Raw genomic sequence first — 18,875 nt, forward strand, 5'->3', positions numbered from 1 at the left:
AGTGTGTCAGAGGTATCACAGGTGGTAGTGCTGACCTCGCCGTTAGTTAATCTCCCGCTCGACTCCCTCGATGAAAACCCGTGACAAGCGTCACATGGATTGTGTCAAAAAGCGAAGGGAAGGCCGGCAGATATCGCCTCGCGTCCCCGGGGAACGGTCTGCGCCCGAGCCCGGTCAGAACGATCCTGCGAGCCCAATGTTGATTTTGTTCCACCCGAACGACTGGATTGGTCAAGATATCATAGTTTGATAGAGTTTATTGTTGCATAGGAGGAGGATACTTTTGCATTTCAGTCCATATTAACTACCGAGGTCTGATATCAAGGGAAAACATGAGACATTCTTAAACCATCAGTCATGTATTTACCTTCAGTAAAAGAATAAATAAAGTAATATCGGCGAGGTTGAACTACATACATTGGGCGGGGGGGAGAAAAATCACAGTTGTTTCATGATCAATATTATTTTTTCCGTTCATTTATTGACTGATTTTGCAAAGCAGCCGATCCTTCATTTTTATAAATATGGAAAACTGACATATGGGGGGGGGGGGGGTATTGTGATTGACAATCAATACCAATCGCCTGTTGTTGGGATTGGCGCAGTCTTACATTCAGCCGAGTGCACCCTTCAACAACAGATGAACAGAAAATCCAGCATGATAAGATGCAAATGTAAAAGGAGACGAATATCAGTGAATATTGTAGTAATGCAGGTTTGTACTTTTACGCAGTAGCTGTGTTAAGAAGCACTTCATGCTCACGATTACTGTCGCTCTAACGTCAGCAGTGACGTGTGCCTGTGATTACACTAGAGCCCCGGGACGGCACTCAATCACAACACATTGAAATATTAAGTCGTTTGTGGTGTGTGTGTGTGTGTGTGTGTGTGTGTGTGTAAAAAAACAAAGAGTCTGTGTTAGGGAAGGCTTTTGTTCAGAGCCTCAAAGCTCAGCTGAGAGACTACGTCCTCATGCATCTTCTCTAAACTTTGCTTTGAAACAAGTTCCATTCGGTGATAGAAACGACATGTCTGCTGCCGCCGCCTCTGTATCTCTCATTAAATGAATCTCCCCCAATAAAAAGGCACTTTTGCCGCGTACAAATTGTAATGAAACTCTTGAGGGAATTTGTTTTGGGGGTTTTTCTCTCTCCCATTATGAAATGCTCGGGTTGAAACACGACTTGGCTAAGAATCTCGCCAGCGCTCTGGGATGAAGAACGAACAATAACAAAAAAACTCTTCTCCTCGCCGCTGAAATGTGGAGCCGGAGCAGCTGCGATCAGACGACGGAGAATCGCGCAAAAAAAAAAAGACTTGTTCGGGAAAAGATGAGGGCCCCTTCCGCGAGCTGATGAGGCACAAATTCCATGTAGGTTAATGACGTCCTAATTTAGACGCGGACGAGAATTCATACGCCGACTGGGAGGGCAGGCAACAGCATCTGAGCACTGCATCGACTCCCAACACAGAAGGGCTCCACACAGAGACAAAGGCTCCCCCCCTCCGCCCCATGGCGAGCGAGGGGACAGTGATTAATGAGGCCACACCAGTGGAGAGTGGCTCTGTTATACTCCACCTCCACTCTCATCTCTGCCTCGGCGCCGAGAGTGTCAACGGGTAACTAACGACGGCCGCACCGCCGTATATTTCCCGCAAACATCCAGCTCCTCATCGCCTGATAATGCCGCATTCACGCGGTGCCGGTGCGCGGCTCCGAGGCCCACTTCAATAACAGGCTGTATTTTTTCCCGTTGTGCACCTGTCGCAGATAATTTAGCTCCCGGCAGCGCGGACCTATACCTGGGAGGCCGACTCCAGGCCGCCTGTCCAAGACTTATAGACCTGATCCGGCTCAGCCCAACTGGTAGTACGATATGGTGAGGTCCAGACTCGTACTATGCCGTTAATTACTGACCCTTTTGAGTTCACCAGGGTAATGCAACACTTTGGCTACACCTTTTTGGCATTGCGTAGCTCCTGGCAACACATGACCCTGACCCACGTCTTAAGATTAACAGATTCACATGGAACCAAGTCAAAACACAATTATTTGATTGGATCCTACAGGACAGAGCAGCAGAATACTATGGAAAAAACCTAATTATGAAAATGTATCTTGTATACTGATTACGAGAACAAGAGAGACGTCCATATTTATAGTGGCGAAATGAGAGGGCAGAAACGACTCCAAACGAAAATATTAAATGTAAAGGACAACTTTCCCCACAGAGATACTTAAAGTTCCTAACAGGGTTTGGGTTTTTTTTTTGTTCAGGGCCTTTGTGGGGTCACATCATACTCAGATAACATCAATACATGGCTCATCGCACCAGTGAGGTGAAGAGAAAATCTGGATTGTAGGTTATTTTTTAAAGGGGACATATTCAGGTTCATAATTTTAGTTTGGGGTTATTACTTGAAAAGGTTTACATGCTCTAATGTTCAGTAAAACACTTCAGTTTCATCAAGGGCTCTTTAAGGCTCCTCCCCCTCCCGATGAAGCCCAGTCCCCTCTGATTGGCCAGCTGGCTCCACTCTGTTGTGATTGGTCAACCGCTTCCCGCTCTCTTTTGTTTTTTTGTTTTTTTTGTCGATAACATAAAATTTCCAATCGCATGATGAAAATCATATATATTCACAACTGGAATTCCACAAATATGTCAATGAATAATATTGCTCGATAACCGACCAGCCATAATTTCAAAAACTGAAATAGCCACGAGACTTTATTGCTACACTTGAATGCTCATGTAAATTCACGTGACCATATGTGAATTTTTTTTTTTTCCCCTAAAAGACTAAAGAGTTTTTCTGAATTGGTAAACATCTTCCATTTTTCCCAATTGCTATGCCAACCAGTTTGGCCTTGCAGTAAACAGACAACCCATGGTGCCAACATTGCTTTCTCGTTTTTTCTTTTTACGACCCCGGCGTGATTGAACCATAAAACTGTCACTCTTGCGCACACTCTGGTCGCTCTTGTGTCCGACTATATTTTAGTCAGCACCTCCTCCTCCTTACAAAAAAAAAAAAAAAAAAAACTCTGCGGGAATCTTCTGAAGTCCTTTCCCTCCACTCTGTTGGTCGGCGAGTCCCTTGCAAGCCGCCGATCGAACTGCAATCTCCCTGTTCAAACACAGCTGCATCAATGGGCCTTCATCGCGCTGCAACCCCCCCCCCCCCCGGACACGGAGATATGCACAGCTGCCGCCCTGTTGCCCAGAAACCGAATGCCATTTCAGGAATACCCCCCATTCCACAAACAGGATAGTGTTACAGGAAGCACTGCAAACAGCGCCGAGCCTCCAAATTTGATTTTCCCATTTCAGCCGGCGCGCTCTCTCTCTCTCTCTCTTTCTATACCGCTCCCCCTCCCATGCATCCCTTCCGTGGGGCCCATCTCCCTAATGGGTTCAGATGTCAGTGACATTGTGACAATGGGATGCAAAGAATTGCGTAATTGCAGCTTTTCTTAAAAAAAAATAATAAAAAGAAGGGAAAGGCCCGACCGCTTGTATCGAGGTTTCTGGTGCCGCACCTCTGTTCACTCAATGCATATCGAGTTGTGAGCGCGGTGATTTTTTGGAATCGCGTCACCGGTCGCACTTCATTTAGTGTGAAAGTCTGAGCGAGAAGCGGCCAACAAGCTCTCTGGGCTAATGCATCCGCAGACTGTTTATCAAAATTGCCTTTTCATTTATCCTGTCAGAACCTCAATTTTTTTTTTAATATTGCTTTAGAGCTTGACGGCTGCTATCATCCATTTTACTTTTCTTTCTTTCTTTTTTTTACATTTTTGAATTAAAGAAGAATAAAACAATATCGGCAATATTTATTCACATTCGCACCGAATCATAACAGAAGTTATTGTTGGGCACTTTTAAATTGAACAGGTCTAGACAGTATTTTTTTTTTTCTATAATACTATTTTCAGATTTTCAAACTAGTTCTGCTGTAGCATTGAGGCTCGCTTTCTTCTCCTTTTTTTTCCAATCCAAAGTTTCTCCCTTCACGCAATTTAGCCTTGTTGAGCACAGAGCAAATCAAAGAGCGGACGACAAGAAACAGATTGGACCGCGGGGGCATTTCCCCAATCCCACTATTCCCCATCTTCTTCTTCTGAACCCCACCAGAATGCCACTCCGAGTCCTTCGAGGCAGGGCGCAAAATGTTATAAATGAATGCGGAAGGGGCTGCCGGGGTTCTCCCTTATTACCCTGACAGGTATTTTATATTCTGCACAGTTTTGAGGCCTTTTCTACAAGAGGGACTTGGCATTTAGGGCCCTCCGGAGGCACTCAAACCATTGGGCTCGTAAGAGGAGCCATATCCGTGAATGAACTAATTAAGCTTCTCAATGTCCTCGGCAAAATGGTGCCCTGAGATTGTGCTCTGCAATAGCGGTAATGAGAAAGAGAGACACAGGTAAAAACGAGGGGCGCAAGGAGGAGAGAGGCGGCGACCTCAAATCCTCGAATGCGTACGGAGGGAGCGCTGCTCCGACGAGACGCATCCGCGCGGAGGCAGCGGAGGCGGGATTCTGTTCCCCGTCCCCACTTTCACATCTCTGTGCGTTTCCACCCCGTGGTTGCGGCGGGGCTCATTAGAGTCCACGAACAATACGAGATGTGCTCTCTAATGAGCAAATGCCTGGGTGAAGCGGCTCTGTCCTTGGGAAGCCGGCCATGTCAGCTAAAACCGTCGCCAGAGCCGGCCTCATCACACGTCTGACGACCAACAGCCGGGCCGATCTCAACGGGCTCGTTTGTCTCTCTCCGCAATTTCCTCCTTTTCATTGTTCCCCTAATTTTTCTGTACTCCGCTTCCCATGGAAATTATCGCTGCCCGCTTTCACCTCCCCCCCCCCGACGGGGAGGGGGCTGAGTCACTTCGGCGAGAAGAAGAAAAAAAATCTGACACGGTGATTAATGAAGACCCCCCCCCCCCCAACCCTTCCCCTTTCTTCGGGGTCGCGTCCAAGGAAGTGGGAGGCGACCAAAGTCCCGGGAGGTTTTCAACGGCGCAGGGTGGCAAAACCAAGCGCTCCACTTGGCCCCGGCCGCGGAGCTGAATGAGGCGCAGTCGAGAAAACAACCGCGGGCTTTCGCTGTGGTCGCGGGGCCACAACAGAGTAGGCCTCCTTCGGGTACGGGGAGAGAGGAAAAAAAGGATTTTTTTCGCCGAGGCACAGTGGAAAATGGGGAGCGTGATGTGGCATTTAGAGTCGCTCTTTCATGGCCGACGTCGGGTCGGACGCTTATAAGTGATCTACCTACGGCTCACTGGTCCCGGCGATGCTGAATAATGACAGCAACGGCTGTGAGATGAATCATCGTTATTCCACGGACAGCAAGCGGTGCTGTGGCAAAAATTCAACAACAACAACAACAACAACAACAAAACAGCGAACGCACGAGCTGAACGCACACCGGCAATGGTGGCCTGTTCAAAGAGGAGAAGCTGTGTATTTCAGTGGAGTGGAAAATGATGCAAACACTGGAGCACAGACGGTTAAAGCAGATTTATTAGATCCAAGTGTTTCCCCTTGGTTTACTGGTTTGGGTTGGGGGGGGGGGGGGGGGGGGGGGTTAGGGTTCACAAATCACGTTCAGTTTCATCCCGGAATTCCCCAGCTTGGGATAAATTAGGTAACTATCTATCTGTATTTCTATCAAACTTTCATACAGGAATGAGGAATAAGGTGTATAAGGGAAGTGACCTGAAATGACTTCTGCTTGACATTATACGTAAAATTCCCAAAAAATTAAATACAAAACAAATTCAATTTGACATTTCGCCCCCTCCCAATTCAATGGTGCAGGGAAACACTGCATATTATGAAGGAGTGTGTAAACGCGTCACGGGACGTTACACTTACAACGTAAGAATCCCAGGTTGGAGTATCGACACTTTGATTTCAAATCCATTCGATTCAATTGTTCCAGATTATCAATATCTTGAATGTTCGATGGCAACAGGGGGTTTTTCTTGGATTCTCAATGCATGAATCTAACATATCGTGCTCCCACTCGGGGCCCACATATTGAATGGAGCCCGTCGTCGGCGCTGCACAGACTCCGAGCGGCGTCGCTGAGGTGAGGGAGCCACCGAGGCGTGCCGAGCACATTGCCAGTCTTTGAGCTGGAGCCTTTGGGCTTCACAGACTCCAGGGTCGACCGCCTCATGCCGCATGGTTCTCTGAGCTCGGTCCATCTGGCCGCCCCGCACCGCGAGCCGGCACCAGTCACATGCGGCGCGACACGCTCCCTTTGTTTTCCCGCCATGTAAACATATCCTTTCCTTCTGGTGTTTTTCCGATGGAGCATTGGTCTCCGTTCGACATTTACCTCCCGATCTGCCGCAGCGGATGAACAGCAGCGGCGTGCAAGACCTCGGCCGAAGTAGAAACGTACGGATGCAGCGAATACTTGAGCGGAGATTTTTGACCCTGCAGTTGTAAATTGCATCGATCGGGCCGCTGAAGTGTGAAAACATGAAAAAAAATCACCTTTTTGTTAAGGATTCCTTGGCTTGTCTCCCTCATTCCGGCCGTGACGGGAATGTTATGCTTCTGCACTCCGCCCCTGTTCTTTGGCAGCGGCTGGCGAAGGTAGATGCTGCTGCCATTGGATTAAAAATTTAGAGGACTTCAGACAGCTCCGTCGGGGAGGTTATTGATAAGCCAATAATGTGCTTTTCGAACCAAAAAACAAACACAAGTACTGGGCTGCCGATGTGCCGTATCTTCAAGCAAAAAAACAAAATTCATAAGCCCAGGATTTACGTTTGAAATTCTGAGCATTTACAGTAAGTCGTGCGGCACAAACATCGCGAGCTGCCCAAAAAAATGTCATGAGGAGGAACTGCGAAGCAACCGTGCCGACACAGGAGTGGCCAAGAAAAATGTTATCATCAACAGAACAAATTCTGTCCTCTGACCAGGGCGGACAGAAAGAAAAAAGAAAAGAAAAAGGCTTTGGGTATCCATTTTCATGTGCAGGCATAATATCTGAAGTGTCAGAAGTGCAGAAATAATTACGCCGTTGCAGAACTTTTGCAGTCACGGTCACTCATCAAAGCAGCGGAGCAGCGCGTTGTGTATAAAAAGCCTCGCAGATGAAAAGGAGACAGCTGTCAGTCAGGGGAGCGCGGCTATTCATTCCGGAGACATAATCAGGCCACGATACACGCGGCAGGAATGGGCTCCTTTCAAACAGCGGCAAGTTTACCAGAATGTAGCATCAGAGCCTCTTCATTGCAGACATGATTATGTGAGGGGGGGGGGGGGCAAAACCGGCGCCTTTACACCACATCTGCGGGGTTTCATTCAAACTCGCGTGAATTCGTTTTAATTTCGGCAGCAGGAGCGGATGGTAAGAGAGAGAGACGACGAAGCAATAAATGATGAAGCGGATCTGCAATAAAAAAAAATATGTCCATCATCTTCAATGTGGCAGGAAAACTGAATAGTGAGGAGGTGACTCTGAACAATCAAAGAATGGAGATCTAAAAAACAGCATGTCGCCCGCGTCTTACAGAGGTGAAATCCAGAGGTTGCAGTGCCCCGCCAACCCAGAGGCTCCTCCTTGACGACACTTTGCATCGTGCCCCCCCTCCCCCTCCTCCTCCCCCTCTATCTTTGTCTGCCTCCTCCTCCGCCGCCTCTTCAGTGACTCACTCCCGGGGCCTTTTCTTCCAGGAGCGGCTCTTTGACAATGCTGTTAGTGTGAAAGCCTAATAAATTACAGACCCCTTCCTGATCTCATCAAACACTGCAGCCCACGACCATAAACACTTAATGGAAGAAAGGGGGGGGGGGGGGGGGGGGGTTGTGTTGGGTCATACGGAGGAAAATACAGGCATGGGAATAATAACCACAGTTTTGGGGACACAGTGAGTCAATAGATAGTTTAGCTTGTATTCATGATAAAACATGGGGAAGAAAAAAAAATTTGGATACCAATATTTCGGTATGTAAAAAAGAATAAATTGACAATGTCGTTACCATAACCGTATGACAAAGAGATGTAATTGAGGCATAATACTTTAACAGTTTAACCCTAAAATGAATTATAAATAAGAATGAATTTTTAAAAAACTGAAATGTTATGAAACCGATACATTCATTTACATTTGACAAACACACATTTTTGTTGCATTGTTTATGCAGCGAAATAACGGTTTTCATAGATGCCAATAACAAAACCAGTCGATACCAGTGTTTTCTCTGTCATACTTAAATATTGTTGGTTAAAATAAGTGTAACTGATGAGTGATGAGACGTCACACCTGCGACGCTGTGAACTCAAACCAGCATTGAGGATTGATAACCGGCAATTCATGATCCCAACCACACTCGCTTTGTTTCTGTTGTGGCAACGACGGCTACGGCCGCTCTGCACCTACCTGATGTCACCCTGCAACCACCTGCTCCCAACCACTGCAGCACAGACACAGCGTTTATCTCGGCCTTTGCCGGTTGATTAGATGATACACGGCACATCGGTTTGATCAAACGATCCGCAGAGTCTCGCTGCGTCTGCTGTCAAATCAGCGGCTCCTGGATTGTGCGTCTGCGTTTCATCCGGTTTCCAAGGCAGTACGTCAGCCGAGCAACACACACGGAGGAGAGCTGAGTTCAGTGTGTTGCCGTGCACGCACACACACACACACACACACACACACACACACACACACACACACACACACACACACACACACACACACACACACACACACACACACACACACACACACACACACACACACACACACACACACACACACACACACACACACACACACACACACACACACACACACACTTCTGTGTTGTAATTGCTGAGGCTGCAGCCTTTTCATTCTTTGAACGCGTCTCGGTGCAACCAGACAACCAAGTGCATGGGTTTTAAATATTTCGCTATAGTAAAAAGTCATTTTTTTTTCCTCTTCAGAAATGAATAACTCGCCCCATCGCGGGACGATCACCTGGAAACACAAACAAACTCGTATTTTTCTTCCACCAGTGTAATAATAAGATCGTTTTTTGAGCCTGCCATTTCTGCAAACAGCCATTTAAAAACACAACACCCCCCCCCCCCAACCCCACAAGAATTGTGAACTCCTTCATTATTTCCAATGTGCTCACTGATGAAACAAGTCCTGCACGTGCTGCACCTCTTGCTTTGTTTTCCCGTCTCCCAGAGGACGGGCTCGTTTCTCACTCCCCCCCACCCACCTTTTTTTTTTCTTTTTTTTTTTCTTCGCACGAAGGCTGAGGTGTCTCGGCACCTGCGGACTCTCGGCCAATCGCGGGGCGCCCGGGATGAGCTAACCACCCTTGCTGAGCATTACATCATGACGCTGAGTCACTCGCTGGGATTAAGAGACGCTGAGGCACACGGTCAAATGGGCCACGGCTTTGCCTCTCATCCGACGTGGAGAGGGAGGACAGCTTTTCTGATTTTAAGGAAAAACATTTTTTTAAACCCTGGGTTTTTTTGGGGGGGGTTTTCTCTGCGCTAATAATGTGCATCAAATGAATATGTTAATCGCTGAGGCCAGACTTAATCCTCTGGTTGGCCTTTTGAGCTGCAGCATTGAAATCGCGTCAGGTGAAACTGGGTGCAACTCAGTGTAGACACGTGCAACCATGTCACTTTAACGCTCGCACGGAAGAGTTTTCCATTCCCTTAGGATTCAGTGATGCCAATTTTTTCGCGAAAAGATACATGATATGTTGGACATATTGAGTGTTTCCGTCGGTTCCGGGGTCGGAACCGTTTGAGCTCGCGCGGGCTGAATATGAACGCTGCGTGTACTCGGCACCGTCGCCTGTGGGGTTCTGGAGTGCACTTTATTAATTCATTGGCTTCTCTTTGACCCACATCCATCTAACGCGAGCGGAAATGAAAGACAAAGGACTTAATGTCCGGAGGAGTCAATCGATAGAGGGAGCACCAAGGAACTGGCATATACAGTTGTCTGGCATGAGAGATTAAAAAAACAACAACAACAACAAAAACAATTCAAGTTAAAAACTGGCATCTAAAGAACTCAAGTTATTTCCACAAGGAGGGAAGATGCGTTCCGATTTCAGTCTATATTGCTTTGTATTTGTGAATCCACATAACTTATCTCTGCTTTGACTCCCTTTATCTACTGGCGTATGTGTTGCCGTGATGTTTTTTAACATTTTCCTCCATGCCCCAAAGTTATTAACACAAATAGCAGCGAACGAAGGAATTAGAGATAGAAACATGGCGACAGGATACAAAACGCTCTCACCGTTATTGTCCTTTTTTTCTGAAAAGGATTAACGCGTTTTTATTGCCCCGGGTTGATTATTTGATACCGGAAGCCCGGCTGAGCTGATGGAGGAATCCAGTTTGAGCTAGTTTCGATAAACGGGGGGAAGGTTTGCGTGAATTGTGAGTCATGGCTGCACGAGTCTTTACTGCCTGTGACCGAGGTGCAGACTCTCCGGTGCCTGACGCGGCCACACCCACCTGCCGCCGCTAAAGATATAGATTCATGCGAATCACCGATCATGGTGCAGACAAGCCTGCGTGGGTCCAAGCAAGGTGCATCTTTATACCGAAAACCACAGGTTGACGCGCTGCTCGGGACGAGACGGGGAGAACATTCAGCGGGAGGAAAGAACATTTCAAAAGCCGAGATGCAATCAAAGTGAAATTGCGCGTGGGGGGGGAAAGATGATCCCCGCAGACCCCAGGTGTGCTCCCTGATAAATCCAGCCGGTGTGTGGCGAAGCTGCAGAGAAGACCCTGGAGCACAGTGCGACGGAGGCCGTCTCACACTCCTTTCACCTCGCCGCTCCAACCACGAAACACAATCCGACTCCCGACACTCCCGTTGCACCCGAGCGAGGCGTCGCAACGGACGACGCGCGCCGAAGGTGGACGGCGAGGCCACGTCTTTCCAGTGACCCCGGCTTCCTGCGTTGGACCGACGGCGACTCACAGTACGATCATCTCGTCTCGTATCAAACGCCACGCGGAGAGCGGCGATATGACCGCGAGTCGCATCCGCCGACGCTGAGCTAAGCAACCCCCCCCCCGCAAAAAAATCATCTTATTTTAACAGTGATATCAGGGGTGAGGTCGTATTGTCAAATTTTACCTAGGAAGTTTCTTAAATCTTGAAGTGACCAGGAAGTATTCGATCGGCAGCCACCCTTACCCATGAAGAACTCTTTGGATTCTCTAAATGCACAGGAAAGGTGCTTCAATGTTTCCTATCCAATCTCCTTTGGCATAGAGCAACAGACGCCCCACAATTCATTGCGGCAGCGCTATTTAACGTGACGCACCGTGCGCGAACGGAAGGGTAAGAATATGACCCAGAAGGGTCATCATGAACGTTACCGCAACATATGACTCATTTAACATCTGATGACACACCGTGGTGAAACGTGCTGGATGGAGCCGCCGCGATTTGTGTGTGTGTGTGTGTGTGTGTGTGTCCTGCGCAGTGCTGTGAGACATAGCTCATTCCGCCCCTCGCGCACACAGAGAGAGATCTCCCTTCTGGATTGGCGATAGCGAAAATGCATCATAGACGAGCGCCGGCGTCAGGAACAGGGTTGATGAGATAAAACATGCGAGACGACTTTTATGTGGCGATAATAATAAAAAAAAATGTTAAAAAGGAAATCCATTTTCTTAAGTCTCCAGTAGTGACGGCAAAGCTGATGAAGTCGGAACTATGTCCTTTGACAATCTAGCCCGGGGGCCCATTCAATGAGGTAAAGTATTAACACAGGACAACTCAGAAATGCCTGGTTTTCAAAAGGCGGGAGTACCATCTGTTCACCGGTTCCAGGCCCCTGGTGGAAGTTAAAAACAGTGACAGACTATAAATAACTACGGGGCCCCCATGCTGGCAATAAAGAAAAAGTGAAGGGTCAGTACACACAGTATCTATTACGTATACAATCAGCGCGTGGAGGACGGGGGGACAACGTGCCCGGGGTTCTGTTACGCACCGATGTCGTCCGCCGTCACCTTGGGCAAACTCGGCAGACCTGGCAGCCTCGCTCAAACGGAGCTCGGGAAGAAAAGGGAAGGGAAAAATGAAGAACGCAGGGAATGCGGATGCTGAAGCAGAAGCGGATCGGCGCCCTAAACGTAGAGGAGCCCGGCGCGACTGGGCTGAAGGACTGAGGATGGCGTGTCTCGCAGCAAACATCTCTCCAGAGGCCTTTGAATAAGAAGCACTCGCACAAATGCTATTTTACCCCTTAACGTAAAGTGTCCGGGTCCATCAGGCTTTAATACTCAGTCACACTCCTTCTCATCACGGCACATCACTTAAACTGGATAGCGTAACCGTAAACATTTTTTCTTCTCTATTTAAACGTAGCCAAATAAAAGTTGTAATTAGTCCGAAAAACAGCATCTTCTTTACTGCAGGATAATGATTTACTGTGCACGAGCTCGTGCTCCGACCCCAAGAGCTGCTAATTAAAGCTGTTTATCTGCACCGGGTGGAACTTGGGTGGAAAAGTTTTTCTGCAGTTCTTCACATGGAACTTGGAAAATGAAACCACTTTCGGTTTCGCTTTAATTGTCTCTCGTGCCTAAAAGAACACGACGCCGCAGGCCATGGAAAACTGGGTGAGTTTACCAATTGCGCCCTTTAGGTACAAAGAATATATATTATATTATTACATTAGTAATGCTGTATTGATACAGAAGGAAAAAAATAATTAATTCAGATGGCTGAGGTTAAAGCCTCCATCCATTTTTCTCCCCTTTATTCATCTACATTAAATTTTCTATAGGACGCCCCCAGAGCTCACACAATGCAAATAACTCATGGTCCCTATTCATTGACTGATTATTATGCAAAGACGGACCGGGCCTGCTCCAACAGTCAGCAGGGGAGAACATTTAACAGCTAGTCGGAGCACAGATGTTTGGAGGCGCTGTTACATTCAGTGTGAAGCTGCAACACTGTGAGATGACATGAATATATAGATATTTAATCACTACCCACCATCTTGAAATGTGCTCTCCTCGTGAAACACGCACTATCCCATTGCTCATGTCACTCTGACATTTTCCATGACGCATTAATCCACGGCCGCTAACGACAATGCGATATGATGATCTCTTCGTGTTCATCTGTTCATTATTATAATTTAAGTATAACTCATACATTTGTGGGATTATAACATTCTAAACTAGAAAGTTTATAAACTGCCGCTTTGGGGGGGATTTGGTGGCGGAATGGGAAATTTTGGAAATGAAAAAAAACTTAGCGTTCTGTACATGTTGTACCAAACGTTGGGTTTCAGTGCATCTCAAGGCTGGTTTGAAAATTGCTCTCCAGAAAACCTCTGTCAGGTCATTTCGCTCCTCTTACAGTGATATCAATGTTCATAAATTACACGTTGCTCCCATTTTCCTGTTTAATCATTTTGGGAAATACACTTGTTTATTTGAATACAGATGTCGAGATAAGTCAGGGACATGTTTAGTTAGGTTTATGGGTAACGAAGGTAATATGTACAATCTTATACTACAATGCACAAGTATCCACAGAAATGAGAGTGAGAAGAATCCTAAGTAGGAAGAGTAATGAAAGACGCCTATGCAAACTTCAGCAGCAGTGTAGAACTCGCATCCGGCAAATCAGCTAAATTTGCGCTCACGGTTCAATGAAGAGTCATTTTCTAATGCAGCCTCAAGCTTTCATAACACCTATAAAGTAGCAGTGGTGCGCAAGTACATCGCTGAATGAGAGCTGAATCCAACGGGGTGCAGCGGTAATGTGAGCGGCTCCTGTGCTGATGAGAGTTTGATCGACATCGGCTGCATTAAATTGGTGGAGAGCGTGGACATGTCACTCTGAACGCAGCGCGGGTCCAGTTACGGAGCAGAGTTCTTCAGATCCAGAACCCAGTTTTTATTCAGAGAGCGGCCTTACAGAACGCCTTATAATTTGCCCTTGTTTGGCTTCTTTTTCCAGTTCCCCTAAGTCAAAAATAGCCCGTATTATTTTCATAGTGGCTTTGAACTCACCACAGCACTCGAAGGCACCATGTGTTTGCCATTTAGGAATTGTGTATTTTCTCCCCCTCGAAATCTGAAGTTGAACTTTTTCTTCTTTTTCTGGAGCTCTGCTCTACGCTTGACGCTCAAAACATTGTTTTGGATCCGGGGGGACCGTTAAAATGAGCTGCACAGTGTTTGCATTTGCTGAACTCTGCGCGACGGCCACGGCCACACACGGTGACGCTGCTCAAACACTCACCCGACTAGTTTGCTGCCCACATGGTTGGTTTTTTTTTCATTCATTTCTCATCTCCTTAGTTTTGCCTGGCAGTTTTATTTTCATTTGCAGACAACCAAACCCAATTACAACTCAAATACAAACATTACACATTTGACCTTTTTTGAAATATACATTTGTCTTGGTCTGTTATATCAATCGTTTGTTTCTTTCTATCTGAGTTACCGTGAGCATGGCGGACGTCTCTTCCTGGTTCCTTGAAAGGCGTGGCCGAGGGCTGAGGACACTTAAATGCTGGAACCAGCTAATATGGGGGTAAACCATGTGCTAAACCAATGGGTTGGGTTTAGTCAGTTTTTCCTTGTGAGAAGGTGTAGTTGGCGTCCATCTTGTCTTCCCCTTGTGTATTATTTGGTTTGGCCAAACCAGTATATTTAGATTCCCTCCTAAGGCTTTGCGAGATGTCCAATCTAATAAGATATTCTACAAAATTACTCAAGTGATTGTTATCGAATCATATTTTTTTTTGTATGTTTGACAAACTAATGTGATTGAGAAGCTATGAGTTTCGTTATTGTTTGTATTTCAATCTACTTATTTTGAATTTAGTAAATAATAGCGACGCTGATCCACACTCCAAACCAGTTGGTGGCGGTAATGCACCAATTTGTTTCCTGCCAACCGCCAAAAAAACAACAAGAGGAGGAGGAAATGTGAGACGGTATGTGTGTTCAGTTATCATCTTGTTAATCTAGTCGGTATCTTTAACAAAGCTATAATTTGTTGACCTCTTTTATGGGCCTACCTGTTAAATTGTTGGTTGGTATTGTTAATGCATTTTTTGAGGGTGGGTAAATAAGTTATTTTCTTTGCCTCACTGCTTGGTGGACATATTTGCCTTTGGAACTCATGTGTCGTGAGTTTCATAAAATGTAGAAATGGAAAGGCAGGTGCAGCAGGAACTGGGCTTTCTGAGGGGGCTGCGTGTGGTGGGGGCTTGTTGTTTCAAGGTAATGAAACGAAGAAATACAACTGGGGAAGTCCAGTTTGAGTAATAGCTGCATGATCCTGAAAGTCTGTCAATGCGTAGGAGTTTAAAAATACAATGAGGAAGTATTTTAAAACTCTGGAAAGTTGTCACAATGATAAAGATTTTATCCTCCGGCCGCAGAATCGCCTTGGTTTAAGTTACAAAGTCTAAATCTTTCAGGCATGTCCACTTGCTTTTATTTGATTGGCCAAAACAGCAAGTTGCCAGATGACACGCAATTGCAAAGTCAAGCTAGGTTCAATTTTTTTTGGGAAGAAAACTCTGTGTAGGGGGGTTTTTCATAGCCGACAATACGGGACATGAAACAGAAAAGGCTGGAACAAACTCCAAGCACCTATAGCGACAGCAGATCAACAACTCAGGGGCCAGAAATCTAAATCAAACGCTCTTTCATGCTGCGGATGAATGACCACGGACATGGTAGATCACTCCATTGACACAAGGTCACAACTGGTGATACACACCAGACTCAATCCATCTGTCTGCGGACGGACTAAGACACATTAGGCCCATTGCCGTGTCCACTTCTGAAAATCATATTCAATCCCGCCATTACTCAGTCATTTCTTCGAAGGTGGTCGTGGCTCCCCGTGTTTGTTGCTGGCCTCAAAAATAGAATCATCACCCATCTGGAACAGGAACTGGAAATCAATGGACGTAATTACATTTCTCAGCCTTCAAACTGTGCGATACTGTCGTTACCCTTTTAATAAACCCCGGGCTTATCGTATAATGCGATCAATTCCTTTGGATCTCTTTCGCCATTGCAACAGGGCAGAGCTAAGGCACGACCGTCTAATTATCCCCCTGCTGGTCGCGGTCACTTTCCCGCACACACGGGCTGCGGTGACCTGCAGAGAAAGTGATCATGAATCATACAGAACATCAAAAAAGAAAACATACGCCCTCTACGCCACCATCAGCGACAGTCTTTGCGGAGTAAAGGTCGCTGAAAATACTGCAGATTTTAACGAAGATCGGACATATTCGGCAGAAATAGAAAGAAACAAACATGTGTAGTGGAATCTACAAATATTGTCAAGTAACAAATCGGCGAAAAGTCAAATATCATGGCTACACAACCGCCAGGCCAACAATATTAGCCATTTTGAATCTTTAGCACAGATAGATGTGATAGTTTGTCCACAAGAGAGCGCTGACGAGTGCAAGGACAAGAAGGGCGCGTGCTGAACGCTGTTATGAATATCTGTTAAATAATGAATATCAGCAAAGGTATCATAAGGTTTATTTTTTCTTCAAAAAGTCCGGTTTCAAATATCCAGTTTGGCTCGGTGAGGTTTTAGTTAAACATTTAAAGGATTTTGGCGACAGAGATATATCATTGGCAGAATTAAAACCTCAATGGGAGGAGACTAAATGGGTTTGACAAAAGTTAGACTGAAGTCAAAAAGAGGAACTGAATAAAGAAACAGCAAAAAAAAAAAAAAAGAATAGAAGAAGGAAGAATGCCGGAATCGACACCAGAGGTTAAAACATCCTTGTGCTCCACTAATTTGTTCTTACATCAAACTCCTCCTCCTCTCTCCGAGGAACCCTGGGGGTTCTCTACCCCCCCCCCCCAGGAGCCCTCAGTCTATAGAAAGAGGGGGCAGATGCAGGGGGGAGGAGGCTGTGGGAGGCGCAAGAGGAGGAGGAGGGGGGGGGGGGGGGTAGAATGGGTCCCCTTCCGCCCCATAAGACCATGGGAGCTCTGCGATTGGATCCTATTGTATATCTTCAATGACTATTCATTCCCCCCTCAATGGAGGACGAACCTCATCCCAACCAACCAATTTAAAAAACTACCACCAAATCACTCTGGGCCAATGTGTCAACCTCATTTTTCTCTCTCTCTCTTTTTTTTTGCGCCTTAAACGCACTGCGATGTGAAGTTGCAAACCAGAGCAGAAAAAGAAAAAAACAACAACGTACTTTTTAAAAAAAAATAATGTCGGAGGCCGTTAACCCTCAGCGATGAACTCAAATCGCACATTGACACTTTTGCGCATGAAACTGTTTTCTGTGCCAAGAATCCAGATTCCTAACCGTGGCCAAACCTTCCCACGTGAAGAGTTCAACCGCGTGCGTATGAAATCATAATCATAATAATAACAGTTCATATCTGGAGTCCTTTAACCCGTTTTAGTGGCCTGAAACAAAGCATCCCCGAGAGAGGAGCGGCCAACGCTGCGTCGCTCGCTCGCTCCATCCCCGGTGCGTCACAGCTGACCCAGCAGAGAGTGGTCGACTTTCTGCCTCTGGGTTGTTGGTTTTTTTTTTTTGGAACAGATTATAAACCCCGGTTCCCTTTTGCCACGATTCGACCATTTATTTAAACTCCAAACACTGCTCGCTCACACGAAGAGTTTAAGCAACATCTGCTGGCCTGACGGGGACCACAAAGCGTCCTGCTCCTCCTCCTCCTCCTCCTCCTCCTCTGCATCCACACCTCCAAAATCTCCACCAGCATCCGAGCAAAACCTTTACGAATGAGCCCAAAAGCCTGAGCAGCAGCAACAACAACACCACATTTTTTTTTAATGTTTCTCCAATAAAACCTACAGAGTAAAAAAAAAAAAAAAAAGCTCAAGGGGGATAAAGTGCAGCAGGCGAACCCACCGCTCCGCGTTGCGCGGAGATATTCCAAAATGCACCGGGTCGAGCGTCTCCTCGTATGAAAGTGCGGACCTATTCACGAGGGGGCTGAATAAAAGGATGGTTGAACATCTCCCTCTCAGCTGTGGAGATGGAGACAACACTCGCGCTCCCTGGAGAAACTTTTAAACACAACCGCGCAGAATCTCCGAGCTGGCGCCGCCGGCCGGAGTCAGGGACGCGGAGGATGCCGCCGGTGGCACCGGGAGGATGCTGCTCCACATCAACACCGGCTCGGCCCTGCGGGGTCTTTTTCCCCATTCTGCATAATCCCCGCATACCCTCATGTGAATATTATTAAAAAGAATATATATATATATCTTAAAAAAAAACTCTGCTTCTTACCTGCACAGCCAATGAAAAGCAATCGCCAGATGATGTCCCGTATTTGGAGCATTGTAATGTGTCACGGATTTACTCTCCTTGCAGAATAGTCGCACTTGGAACCAGCGAGGTGGTGTCGGTGGAGGAGGAGGAGGAGGTGGTGGAGGTGGAGGTGGAGGGGGCCAGGAACGGATACCAGCCTTTTCCCAGGGATAACAACTGCAACCGGACTCAATTTCTGGTCCTTGTCGCTGCCCGTGTTCGCGGCACAATGAGTGACAAGCAGCAGCAGCAGCCGTGGCACGCACTTACGCACTTACGCACACACACACATGCGCGGACGCATGCACTCAATAGATACCGACGCGAATTACTCCGCCCGGTAGGTTTTTATATATATCCACACACACACACACACACACACACAGAGGGAGAGGGAGAGAGAGAGAGAGAGAGAGAGAGAGAGAGAGAGAGACGCGCGCCTGGAGGGGGCGGGCTGAGGATGGATGCAGGGACAAAGTAGTGCGCACGGCTGCGAGAGGAGACAGCAGATGGTCACCAGGGGCTCTATAATTCGGATTAC

General features: G+C 46.8%; 1 protein-coding gene across 16 annotated transcripts in view; it reads right to left on the reverse strand.

Moving 5' to 3' along the window:
• Positions 1-18,668, reverse strand: part of ncam1a (neural cell adhesion molecule 1a) — a 224,924-nt gene extending 206,256 nt beyond the window's left edge. For 4 of the 16 annotated variants that reach the window (XM_047329393.1, XM_047329389.1, XM_047329413.1 and 1 more), the window contains exon 1: positions 18,314-18,663. In XM_047329393.1, the coding sequence (XP_047185349.1) occupies positions 18,314-18,365 (52 nt within the window). In that variant the 5' untranslated portion in view covers positions 18,366-18,663. Of the gene's footprint in view, positions 1-18,313 lie in introns of all 16 variants that reach the window. The other 12 variants (XM_047329378.1, XM_035625761.2, XM_047329371.1 and 9 more) reach the window with 6 other exon arrangements.
• Between the last annotated feature and the right edge of the window lie 207 nt (positions 18,669-18,875).

Source organism: Scophthalmus maximus, chromosome 2, assembly GCF_022379125.1.
Source record: "Scophthalmus maximus strain ysfricsl-2021 chromosome 2, ASM2237912v1, whole genome shotgun sequence".
NCBI lineage: Eukaryota > Metazoa > Chordata > Actinopteri > Pleuronectiformes > Scophthalmidae > Scophthalmus > Scophthalmus maximus.